Here is a 12,917-nt window from a genome sequence, read left to right as displayed (position 1 = left end):
AGCCGAGCCGGGCCGAACAGAGCCGAGCCGAGCCCCCGCCGGGCCGGGCCGAACGGAGCCGAGCCGGGCCGAACGGAGCCGAGCCGAGGGCGCTGGCAGCTCCTCAGGGCAGTGGCTGCTGCTGCCCGCGGCCGGGCGGAAAGGCCTGTGTAGGCCTGGGGCTGGCAGACACCCCCGAGGCCGGCAGGACCCCCGAGGCGGGCAGGGACCCCCCAGGCCGGCAGCTACCCCGAGGCGGGCAGGCACCCCCAGGGCCGGTGGGACCCCTGGGGCAGGCAGCCCCCCCTTGAGGCTCTCCCTACGCCCCCACCCCCGGGGGGTGCAAAGCCACCCTGTCCCTGCCCAGACATCGCCTACCTGGAGGTGTCGCTTGTTGCCAACTGAAGAAAGAAAGAGGAGTTTAATTTCCCAACATTTTATTAAAAAAGTGATTCTGCCGAAAGAAACGTTATTGGAAAGATGAAATCTTGCTACCGACAGTGCTGTTGGTGGTAATCTCAAGCTTTATCCCAATAAGAAAGGTTTTTCCGCTATATTAAAAGTGTAAGGCTTTTCTACAGCGTGTTCAGAACTTTACAAAATGCTGATGAACAACAACCTTTACTTAAAATTATTCCTAAAGAGTAATTCAAGGAGACTGAATCCTGGAAATTTTTGCTGTATCATTTATGAGCGTTGTAGCTTGGTAGTCATCAAGCCATCCCTGCTTATCTCTTTCCCATCAGAATTAATTAAAAAAATCCCAAACCCAAAGCTTTTAATCAAGCTTTTAAAATTTACTAGCTATACTAGCAAAATTGTTTCCTTTAATCTTTTTATTGCTTTTTCTTAATTCTGACAGACTTCTGACCATCTTTACAACAAATACTTAGTGGCTATGCATAAAACATAAATAAAACAACAGCTAACTTAATAAAAGATGTCAACTAACAGATGTCAAATACCAGAATTGCTAAGGTTAGATGAGGAATTCAGAGATTTAATCGGAGACACGCTAGAACTGGATGCTGAGAGGGGCTAAAGGGGTTTTTCATGATCCAAGCTCCGTGTTATCTCTGCTAGCGACAGGCAGGTGTGTACCCAGTCATACAGGTACTCGGCTGGAGCCCCGCCGTGCTGCCGCACCGCCGCTCTAGGTACCCCTGCAACAAAGAAGAGCTGTAACTGCAACAGGGCAACTCAAAACCACAAGCAGTGTCACCACAAGATCATCCCATCAGTGGACCATTCCCTGAGTACAGTGATCCCACCCTGGAAAATGGTGGTGCTTTGGAAAGCACACAGCATTATTGTGACAGTGGCAGCCAAGCACAGGAGTGCTGCCTTTTTATTATAATTTATCTTGTATTGGGGTAGGCCCCCTGTTGTACAAAGTGCTCTGCTGTATTTTAATGCTAAACAATTGATAATTAAAAATGAGAAAAGTGCGCTTTTTTTTCCAAGCTCAGATTTAAGAGTAGTATCTTTCAAAACTCTTTCACTAAATGCTATTAAAGGTCACCACAGAATCACACCATTAAAGGTTGTGCTGTGAGTAGGTTCTGTGCCCTGTTCCATGTTACAGCACACGTATATGGAACATATGAGCTTTACCTGATGTTAATTTTAAAGGAACGCCTATAATTGTGAGTTATGCCTGTATTCACACCACTGATCTCTCCAAATAAGTTCCATCCCAGGAAACCAACCTTTTGTAGCATACCCACAGTTTGCCAAAGCTGTATTCTTTCTAGTTACATCTGCATCCCTAACTGGAGGAAGACTGGATGCTCTAGGCCTGCTTTGTTCTTTCCAGTTAATTAGTGTAATATATATGAGGAGAACACACAAAAAGGAACTATGACTGCACTAAGTGTTCACTGTTCCTCAGTAGGCAGGGTAGCGTTGATAAATGCCCCCAGCTAAATTAACAACTCTTGTCCACATTTGATTTTTAACAGGCCTCTCAGGATGGCATTAGATCATCAAGGGAAAGATCTCAACAGAACATCAGTCATTTCTCTTGCAGAGATACTGCACATAATAATAGCCTCTTGACTGCTCTGGCACCAAAAAAGCCCACAGTCATTAAAACAGAGAAAGACAGACTGAAAACCAGCTCCTGTAGATGGCCAGTGAGTATATTAAGTACCTGGAAGATGGTGTTTACAAAGAGGAGGGCTCACACTGTCCTCCCACAATCATGGTGCTGTTTGGAGCTGGGTCAGTCCCCAGGGCAGGGCATGGAGGCCTGAAGTAAATTTACTTGCCAAAAGAGCCATCATTCTTAATATATCTTTACATATTACTTGCAAAAAGAACTATAATTCTTGATACATTTATCTGGAGGTTTACAATGAGGTAGCTTGTTCTGGTAGGTTTCACAGCTGATCTGCTCCCCTTAAGGCAGGGAATTTTGATTCTAAATTTAAAAGGTTGACTTTTACTGACCAAAAAAGACTGCAGATATTTAGGACCCTTTATCTGTTGTTTAATCTATTGCGAATGGAAGTTAATTTCTAAAATAAGGGCCCTAAAAGCACTCAGCTGAAGGTTGCCACTGACACTGTTTCATTGCTAAGGTGTGTCTTGGTAATCTCAGAATTAGTTTCTGATATTTACCAGTAATGCAGTCTAGCAGCAGGTCTGCTTGATCTTGCACAGATGCAGCAGTTGGATCAAAGCAATAAATCTCCTGAATCAAATTGTCATCAAGTTTCTGCAATGCAGAGAAGAAAAAGAATCAGGTGGTGGTGCAAAACTTAAGAGTGGGTTACAGAATTAAAGATGGCTAAGACAAGGATATAGGAAATCTGTAGGCAATGAATTATTTCACTGCCAATTCACCCTTGTCAAATTCCACTGTATCTTTCTGGGGGAGGAAGAACAGAAAACAGTCTCAACATTTTGAAGTCTCACCAGTTTACACTGACTCCAGTTCTCCATCTCCTCTGAGCCCTTCCAGTTTGGATGGAAAAGCAACAGCACAGCCTTAACTATGTTATGTACCACAGCCGGTGGTTCTGCATAGCTCTTTATTTCAGCAAAGCTCTGGGCATTGAGTTTCTGGACACACTTGCGCAGGTCCTGCAGCATGAACTGGTGGAACAGAATCCCCGCATGCCTCAAATTTGCCACATGTTCTGACCCTGGAAACAAAAGCAAACCTTGCAAGAAGCTGCTCAGAAACACCTGCTACTTAAGTCTTATGTTACTGACTGAAAGGCTTTGCCCCCTTTATGATTAACTCTTTGTCTCCTTGACTGATTGATTTGTATACAGCCCAAGTATTCTACAAAACTTTGAAAAGAGGTATGTGCTTGAGAAGGAGACAAAACTCGCCTTAGGGGCAAGCAGAGGTCCTGAGACTACAAAGGGTTCAGGCATGCAGGTAATTCTGCTAACTGTGAGATTCGAATTCTTTTGCTCTCTGTTGGGGCAGTTCTGAGGAGGACAGGCTAGATCCCTGAAGGCAACAAAGCACTTTGATATCAGTGGGACTTGGGCACAAAACACCAGAGTCAAAACAGAGTCAAAATGTAAACATTCTGTTTAACTGCACTCTGCTGAGGACTTTGGCTTTCCCAGGAATAGTTCATGTGTACCAAAGGTTTGTATGTGTCTTTCCATGCTTGTAGGAACAATTATTTAGACAAGATTCCTAATTTCACCCCTAAAACCCCCCTATTTTGGCTCTGTATGCACAATACCCAGTACATAGGTTGGTTCTGTTTCCTCTAAAGACATCTTCAGTATCTCAGAGCAGGCAGCTTGGGCCATCTTTAGCATTTTCTGCAGGTCTTTGTGTTCATGAGGTGGTAATTTCTGCTGGTGTCTGATGCTGATGTCAAATAGGCCAAGAGCTTGCCCTGACAGGTCGTGGAGAGCTGCTGCAATGTGGTATTCGCCATAGACAGAAGTGCGAATGACCTCTGAACTGTCTATGCACTTAAACAGGTAATCTCTGAAATAAGAATAGAGAGAAGAAAATGCACTAGATGTTACCATTCTGGTTTCTTTTGGTAATTTATTTAGCATATTTTAGTAAGATGCCATTCATCTCTTGTTAAAACAAAGGTATTACACTACTAAACCATTGTTAAATTCCTTAAACCAAAATACACAGAGCTTTAAGTATCATTCAAGCCTTATACAAAAAGGAGAAAATAGCATTGTGGAACAAAATATTGCCTAGCCAAGGCAATTACTGAAAATCATAAGAATTTAACAAACCTTGCTTTAAAAACAGTTTCCTGTTTATAACCGCGTTGACATTTGTTCTACAGAGTTTTATAAGAAGTAAAAACATCTGCTGGAACAGCAAGTGGCTGTTCAACCAGCTCTGACAACAAGGATGATATCCTTAAAGGACAAGTCTGTGAGGATCTTGGCAGTGGAAGGAAACTGATCATTGAAGGAGATGAGACTAATATGGCCAGGAAAAAAGACAAATTATTCTAAAGAGTAAAATGGTTCAGTGTAGGCTCTAATCCTGCAGACCTTTCAGCTGGTAAGCATTAAGTTGGAATTTAAGTTTTTGCAGGCCTAAACTCAAAGAGAACATACTGCTCATCCCTTCATAATTCAGCATCACATGCATACGCACCAGAAGCCTTGATAGTGAGAGCAGCACTACAGCCAGACGCTCTTGCAGGGCTGCATTACCATGGGCTTTATGTAACGTGGACATGCCTGGTGCAGGCTGGGGTCACCTAGTTCGACTGCAGGTGCTGGAGCCTACCTTAAGAAGTTTTCTTTTCTGAGGAGAAGAACAGGAGAGCTATGAATTTCTTTTTGTCCTGTATTATCCATAGTAATAATTTTGCGCAGAGCATAGTCCTGTATCTGCTGGAGAGAAAAGGGAGGTTTAGCTGCATCCGAGAAAGGAACAGCCATTTGGAAGCTTGGAGAGGGAGGGAATTGTTTATTTCTTAAAGGAAACTCCTATGTACGTTCAAGGGCAATGGGATGGTTTAAAGACATCTCCCAACAGTGCTTGGTTTTATTCCCAGAGCGTGTTGCTCAAGATGCATGAAGAATGTGCCCTGGACCTCCCTCAGCCAGACAGTTTAATCCACCCGCAGGCTGCACACTGAGGAACAGCCACAAGCCAAGAAGAGGTTTCCCTTCTTTTTCCCATCCTCCTGCAATCCCCTTTCTCATGTCACGTTTGGTTGGTGCACTTGGACACATGGAAAGCACAGAGGGGAGCAAATGACCTGGCTGTCAGGCAGCTAACAAGGGAACAGTGCAGAGCCTGGAACGGCAACAGAAAGCTGCCAACATAAACCATGCTTATCAGAGGAAGCAGCTGAATTATGGCTACAGCAGATGTCATACAGACTTTGTGATGACACAGGATCAGTCCTAAATATTGCATACCCTTTTCATCTTCTTAACTCACTTGTACATGAAGTGACAAGCTTCCCAGGGCCTGAGTGCCTGCTGAACAACTGGAATATGATCCGCAGGGAGGGAGCTGCCTTTACAGCCTAGCTAATTGGGAAGCAGCCACTTCCTGAGTTGTGTTTATGTCTTGGCTGCTGACATTAGTTCAGAATGAAGAGCTAATACATTAGCTAGGGCATTCTTTTTTTCCTATAAAATACCATAATTTTGACATTCACAGAATTTCCACAGAAGAGCATCTCCCTCTGCGGAGGTCCCAGACAGCAAAGCTACAGATGGATGGATGGATGGATAGGTGTGGGGTTTTGCTCTATTCATTGCTATGCAGCTGTGAGCATTGAAGCAGGAGAATATTCCCTTTCCCATGGACAAGGGGGTATAGTAGCAGTGTTCTTGGATTGTGTTACACGGGAGGATGAAAAGAATGAAGACTGGCTTCTGTTAGACAAGAAAACTCTCTTTACCTTTGTAGCCCTTTTGTTGCACAGGCATGCACAAGAATCTCAGGCAAACCCCAGTTTTTATGATAAAACCACTGGGAAATCACAGGCAGCTACAAATGGCAGGTCCTCACTAGAGAAGCGTTTCAGCCCCTGGCTTACAGGCTTTTCAGTGCAGTGATCTGCGTACCTTGTCTTTGCCAGGCTCCACCAGGTACATAATGACATTGTGGATGCTGGGAGCCCTGGGATACAACCAGTCCAGAGCAGTAACAGTCATCTGTAGAACATTTTCCAGTGTGTGGATATGGTGGTAGGCTTTGCTGAATGCGTGAGAAACTCCCTGTGAAAGCAGAATGCTTCAAATAAGCTGGACAGTTCTGTACTATTTGGGGAAAAAAGCTGGGGAAAGGTTTGTGCAGCAAAATGAAGCAAAATGGTTGGAACAAATTACGTTAATCAGAACTTCTAAAACTGAAAAGTGACTGTGAAACATCCCTTATCAAATAATGCTCTAAAGCTCCAGAGTACCCGAGTCCTGAACCTGACAAAGTTGCTCCTCAGTGGAGGTTGCCAAATTGCCTGATAATGTTGGCTTGCTGCGCTCCCTGCTGCCCACATGGTGCATCCACAATGAGGCTGATCCTAAAGAGCATCCCAAAGAAATCCCAGACTGCTGTGGCTTATAATTATTCCATCATATGAAAAAGAAGGTTTCAAGCCACTTTATGGAAACAAACACAAACATGAGGTTCAGAGCTTCAGGAAATAAAAGCTACTATCTTTGGGCTTTGCACAAAAGTGCGATTAATTTACTAGTCAGGAGTAGCGTAAATTATTGATGAAGTGATACCTCATAATCAATTACAGATAAGATGCTAATCGGTAAGATATTGATAAAGTGTTATGCTCACACCACTTGCACCATATACAGTAGAAAGGGACCCACGGTTCTTATCTTAGTTGTACATCTTGCAATTACTGAAACTAAACACATAAAATTCACACTGTCCCTACACAGTTGTTTGAAGAATGGTCTAACAAATTGCTTTGTGGTGGTGCCCACCTGATAGAAACTGATCTCATGGGTCAGAAAGATGGTTTTCTCACACTGGTCCCGAAGAGTGTCAAGTCCTAGAATGCCAAAGGCTCTCCAGCGAGCATCGTGCAATGGCAGTACCAGAAATGAACCTTTTCTTTCCTCCACTGGGCAGTCATAGTTCCAGAAGTGGATATTTCCGTGGAGCTGAACTCTTGGAACATGGATTGGCTTTCCCTCTTCAACAGCTGCAAAGCTGAAAAATAAACTTATGAGGAGGTTTGTTAAGAGTAGCAGAAATCTTTTAGCAAAACAATAAATACTGCAGCTTTGATCTCTCCCTGCTTTTTGGCATTGGAGAAGGAAGGTGTTAGCTCCTTACTTTGACCACACCCAGAAATACCACATTTACCACTTGCATCCCAAAGACAGTGGTAATAAAAGGCACTTTTCATCCTTGGGACATTTTAAAAACATAAACTAATGAATGTAATGAAAAGGAATACAGAAGCAAGCAGCAGTTACATTTAATAGGTTAGAAAAAGCGATGTTTAAAGAAAGAGACAAGTGTGTCTAGCTTTTGGAAATGAGAAGTAAAGAGGCATGAAAGCTGTTTATAGTGTATACACTAGGGAAGGGAAGGCATTGTTCTCGAAAAATATCCTGTGGATGTCAACTGGTATAAAGGCATTAATTTTTAAAGAAGGAAATGTAGGCCCAATGCAACAGACATTTGCTAAAGAATGAGGTTTATTAGACTGTGAGCTAATTTCCCCAAGGAAAGTAGTGAAATCCCAAAAAGAGCAGTTCTAAGTAGACCGTGCAGAGTATAATGGCATGTATATGATAATGAATTATTGCACAACAGTCCCTGAGGGGATTTCCTCTCTGGAGTACTCTATCAACCTCTCTTTCCAGTGCCCCCCAAACACTGCCCGGTACCCCTACATTCCAAATATTTTTGAGAAAAAGGAACAGTCATTTGCAGCTTTTCCTACCTTACTCCTTTCATGTCTTTGTAAAGTGTCTGGTTTAGAACATATGGAGCATCATCTGCGGTACATGCCACATAGCGTAGCAGAAACTGCCCGTGCCCTGGTGAGAGCTGGTTCTCTTCCAAAAGGGCAATATATGCACTGATCTTCTTGTTATCCCCATGGGCTTCTGCATCCTAGCAACCACATGTTTCCCATTACATTATGTACATTACCCATTACACTTATTTCATGTACTTAGCACTTGTCTCATTTTTTGCTGAGATGCTGTTCTCGGTCACTGATTTTGCGTGTCACACACCAGCTGCATGACATGTATGTGTCTATGCTATGATTGTCTCTGACCAGTACAAAACACTTGGTATTTTGGCTGGCAAAGAAAATGGATTTCTTTTTTCCTGCTGCTAATGGGGAGAAGTTCATATAAAAATAATCCCTTATTATAATCTGCGCCTAAGCAAAAGTCCTATGGATTTCTTCCCCAATGAGGGATTCCTTAGGAAAAATCAGACAAGTGCCAGAGCTGCTACATTTACAAACCTACACAATATTGTAAAAACACTTCAGCTACCATCAGAGAAGTTTGGCTTTGAGGAATGCTTTAATGGTGAGGACAAACATCTAAAGTTGCAGCTGCAAGTTAAAAATGCAACTATCTCCAAACCGACTCTGGTGTGTTTCATTGCAGAAGCTCCAAAACTATAACTATGGATTTCCAGGCTCGATCCGAGTCAGCTTTTTCAAAAGTAAGACATAAGTATCCCTGCATTTTGTAATGGTAGAGCATGGACAGGAATTCTTGTCTCACAGATCTGACTTATGACTCTTTCTGTGCACAACCATGGGCTCTCCTGAACATCAGCCAAGTGCACAAAGAAACCAGCCTCAGACCAGCCTCCCATGTCAGTTCCACTCACACGCACCAGAGTCTGAAGTCAGTGTCACAATCCCAACACAAATGACGCTCGTGCTCCCTGGGATGCGTACCTGGGAGAGGGCCTTAAACACGGCTTTGTAAACGGGTTCCATGCTCGCTCCGCTGGTCTCAGCTGCTTGCTGGATATTGTGCAGCCATTTCCTCCTGGTTAAACTCCGCAAGTACTCCATGCGACTTCGCTCCACGCTTGTGGTCAGAAATTCCACCAAGTTGTCGATAGCTTCATCCTCATTGCCAGTAAACTCAGAAGCAACTAACTCAAGGAAAGTCTGGAATGCCCTTGGGGATAGCTTCCCCACTCTACTGAGCTGTGGGTAACGGGAGCAAAGGTGTTTCTTTGCTAGTGGAAGAAACAGAAAATAAGACAGAGACAGTCTATTTGAATAATAAGTTCTGCTTTTTCCTGTGCAAAATATGAATCAAGCCCTAAACTTTGGGTGGAGTGCTCCAGTCTGTCATTCTGGGTTTCTTCCAGCTGTCTCCTAAATGGAAGTTGTCATCATGACAAGTAATCTCCAGCTTCCACACTGGATGTACCTTTTCCTCCTGCTTTCTCACCTCCTGAGAAAGAAAACTGCCCAGCATTGCTCCTGTGCCCTTTTGTACCTCTGCAACAAAGATCAATGGAAAATAGGAAAGCTGCTTGGAGTTATCAAAAATTAGAGGTGTTTCCACATCAGAATGAAATTTTGTGGATACTTGAGGGGCTGGTGGGACTGGGCTCCAGGTAGGCATCCTGTGTACAGTAATATAGCTGAGACCTTACAGATAAACTACTCATCACTCCCATTAAAAATGTGAAGGCCAGGGTCTACAGATGATTTCAGAGATCACTTATATTCTTTGATTTTCCATTATATATACCATACTTGCAGACATTATTTTTTTCTTTTGAGGCCCTCCAAAGTTACTATCATTCTTAATTATCCTTCTTTAAGTGCCTTTGATGAATTACTGAAATAACATCTGTATTGTGCTAAATCTTATAGACAGAGAGCAAAGAAAATGAAAGCTCTGTTGAAGTCACAGAGAGGACAGGACAACGGTGCTCTGGCATCACCTGTACTGCACCAAGAGATATAGATGGGGAGCAAAAGGAGCAAGGGAGTTTTTATAAGAAATACATTGTTTAGAAGAATAAATTAATATGAGAAACACCTAAAACAGTGAAGTGTTGCCTGTTAGCTCCCAGGGGAGTGAAGAAGTAAAGATGAATGCACAGAGGCTGCTCCTTCCCGTCTTGCACAAGGCCAGGGAGCGGAGCCATGCCTCCATCCCCTTTTTCACGTCCCAGGGATTGCAGCTGAGCCGGCCCAAATGAGATTAAGTAGAAAGGACTGGCACAGTTTCCTGTTGCTTGGAGTAAGGGGGAAAGAGGAATGCCACAAGGGTCAAATGATTCTTAAGAATTGCTTTCCTGTGCCGACTCACCCTAGTTCACAAACTTCCAGTTTGCCCAGAGGTCCTGAAGAAAAATGGGACTCGTTTCAGACTTGTAATTCAATGAAAACATAGATTTTCCCCACCGCTTTCTATTCAGATGTTACTTAAACCAGGAGCCAGCCTAACAGAGCTGTTTAACCCCTGTGCCAGTTCTTCCAAGCCCCCCACCAGAGCGCTGGGCTCACGGGGGTGCTCTTGCACAGCCTTTGGAAGTTGCAGGCAGCTTCCCGGCTTTGGAAACCCGGGATTCATCGGGTGCTCTGCCCAAGCTGTGCTTGCCTGCTCTCGCTCCTGGCAGTGCCTCCCCTGAGCACTGCAACGACTAACACTTTCATTTTTTTCTGCATCCTGATTTCAAATCCTGTTGGGCCCGAAGAAGGAAAGAGTGCGATTCATCAAGCCACTTCTGAGGAGCAAACTAAGCAAGCAAAGATATATAGGTAGAAGTGCGACTTTACTGTTAAACCGAGAGTATTTTGTGATCAATACATACAGTGGGCTATATGGAACAGTGTAATAGAAAATGCTTTGATTAATGATGCAGAGGAACAGGCAGGGAGCTGCCTCAATTGCCTCCCAGGGCATCCAAGATAGGGATGTTTATGGGAGCTGAGAGCCTCCTCCTTCCCCCATGGAAGTCAGGGGGCCTTTTACCACAAGTTTTAGCTGTAGAAGTAGCAATACTAACTGGCCCTGACCATGGTGGAGCTGACCGTTAATGCTGTCTTACCCTGCCCATCATCTAACCAATGTTCAGTGGTTTTTAATTTCATTTCTGACTTCCTGACAGAACTAGAATGGAGAACTTTTTGATGGTATAAAAGTTTGGATCTTCACTTCCACTTTCTCCTCTCTTTGAAGAAAGAGATGAAGAAAGAAATACACATGAAGTTGAAAAGGTCATGATCAGTTCCTTCATTACTGAGCCACAGCATAATGAATTAGTTTTCCCCATTATATCATTAATGTTACACTTTTCCCTTACAATGAAAATCAAATAATTCTACCCACTTTTCACCCTGTGTTTTCATCCAGGAGCAGTGCAATGTCTGTGAACTCTTCCTCCAAACCTGTTTGTTCCATAATGTCTTTGAGAGATTAGGTTGGAGCTACTAGAAATAGTTTTATGTCGCTTGTAGGTGGTATAGATTTTGCTATGCTCTCTTTCTATTTATTTGTCCTTTAGTTTATGAGCTCTTCACGGAAGGGACTATGTCCTTCCATATTTCTGTAGTGTGTTCTGGCATGCCTTGAATACAAGAGAGCTGTTAACTGCCAGTTTCTTCTGTGGCTGTACAGCCTGGAGACTATTAACAGTAGCATGCTGGTGCTCTCCCCACCCTACCAGCTGCCTCAAGCGAGCTAAAGGATAAAGAGATTTTGGTGGTTGCCAAAATGAGCCATTTTTAGTAATGTGGGGCAGAACAAGCAACAGTAAGATGAACATAGAGATGAATAAACCTCTCCACTCAAGCACATATGTAGACATGTTCTTAATTGCTAATGGAGTATTTCAGACCACCTAAGGCCCACATGTTCATATGCATAAGGCTGCCAGACAGGTCCAGGTGAACCTGCAGCACTTCTGTCTAACCCAAGTCTATTCTGTCAGTGACCAAATTTGCTAAGTTTGTTCATAGAAAGGAACCAACAGAGAAGTGAGACTCAAAGTTTCTATCTAATTCATGAGAACTGCAAAACAGTGTGGATTACTGAAGGCTATTTGAGACCCATAAGGAAAGCTGTTGTTCTCTCCTATGAGATACGTTCCTGCAGATAGCACAGTAAAATGGATCTATTAAAAATAGCTGGATAACACAGATGGGCTAGACTAAAAGGGCAACAATGTCCTCAGGTTAACCATGTCCTCAGGCTTTATGCAAGTTTTTCACTGCCATATCACAAGTATACATTGCATGTTACAGCTGAAATGATTTTTCAGCACATCACAGTATCATGAAAGCATTGGGCCATATCTCTGACTGGGCTTCTGTCACAGAGGAGTCTTGCACAGGAGGAGGGGATGGAGCTATGCATTAACAAGTAGGTCTGGATAACTGTTCATTTTATACATCATACCATGTATGCTTACAACTGCTCACAAAAACAAAAGAGACTGGTGCTTGCCAACAACTTCATCAGCACTGCTGTTGGATGGTTCAAGGCCTACTGTGTTGTCTCAGAGCAGAGCTGTCTCCTTACCCTTCCTCAAGGCCTCTTTTTCCATCCCTTCCTTGAATGTGCTTAGAACAGCATCCACCTCCTCCAGGTCCAGAAACCCAGATGCATTGTTGTCCCACTTTTCAAAAAGTGCCTCCAAAAGCAACTTCCGTTGGGCCATGTGAGAAATGTGGTGAACCTACAACAGAGGAACAGCCAGTCTTTGTTAACTCCTGGACGTTAATGCTCAGTGTCTACACGTAAAGTATGGAAACTACAGTGGCATGCCAGTCATGTAATTCCTATAGGCCAGGCCAAATACAAACATACACAGCTCGGACCTGGAGAGGAATCATTAAACCTGGGAGACAGATAACTGGAAACACTAAACACAGCCAACAGTTCAGTTTTACCAGGAAGAATCAGCACTGCAGTGTTATTTCACTGTGAACAATGAAGCTTGGATCTAAGGTGAGATCAATTCAGGTAAGTGCAAGTTTCCCAGAGTACAAATG

General features: G+C 43.5%; 1 protein-coding gene across 1 annotated transcript in view; it reads right to left on the bottom strand.

The window, feature by feature from the left end:
- Positions 1–97: 97 nt before the first annotated feature.
- Positions 98–12,917, bottom strand: part of EFCAB5 (EF-hand calcium binding domain 5) — a 36,768-nt gene continuing 23,948 nt past the window's right edge. Inside the window, exons 12-21 of the mRNA XM_080382553.1 lie at positions 12,445–12,601; positions 8,850–9,139; positions 7,866–8,038; positions 6,895–7,123; positions 6,019–6,171; positions 4,721–4,827; positions 3,690–3,943; positions 2,899–3,128; positions 2,602–2,698; positions 98–1,142 (exon numbers count right to left, since the gene is read on the bottom strand). Of these exons, the coding sequence (XP_080238679.1) occupies positions 1,018–1,142; positions 2,602–2,698; positions 2,899–3,128; positions 3,690–3,943; positions 4,721–4,827; positions 6,019–6,171; positions 6,895–7,123; positions 7,866–8,038; positions 8,850–9,139; positions 12,445–12,601 (1,815 nt within the window). The 3' untranslated portion in view covers positions 98–1,017. The remainder of the gene's footprint in view (positions 1,143–2,601; positions 2,699–2,898; positions 3,129–3,689; positions 3,944–4,720; positions 4,828–6,018; positions 6,172–6,894; positions 7,124–7,865; positions 8,039–8,849; positions 9,140–12,444; positions 12,602–12,917) is intronic.

The sequence above is a fragment of the Falco punctatus genome (genome assembly GCF_963210335.1).
Source record: "Falco punctatus genome assembly, chromosome: 1".
In the NCBI taxonomy this organism is placed as follows: Eukaryota; Metazoa; Chordata; class Aves; order Falconiformes; family Falconidae; genus Falco; species Falco punctatus.
The sequence above is the reverse complement of the archived record's forward strand: the minus strand, read 5'-3'. Positions and strand labels throughout refer to the sequence as shown.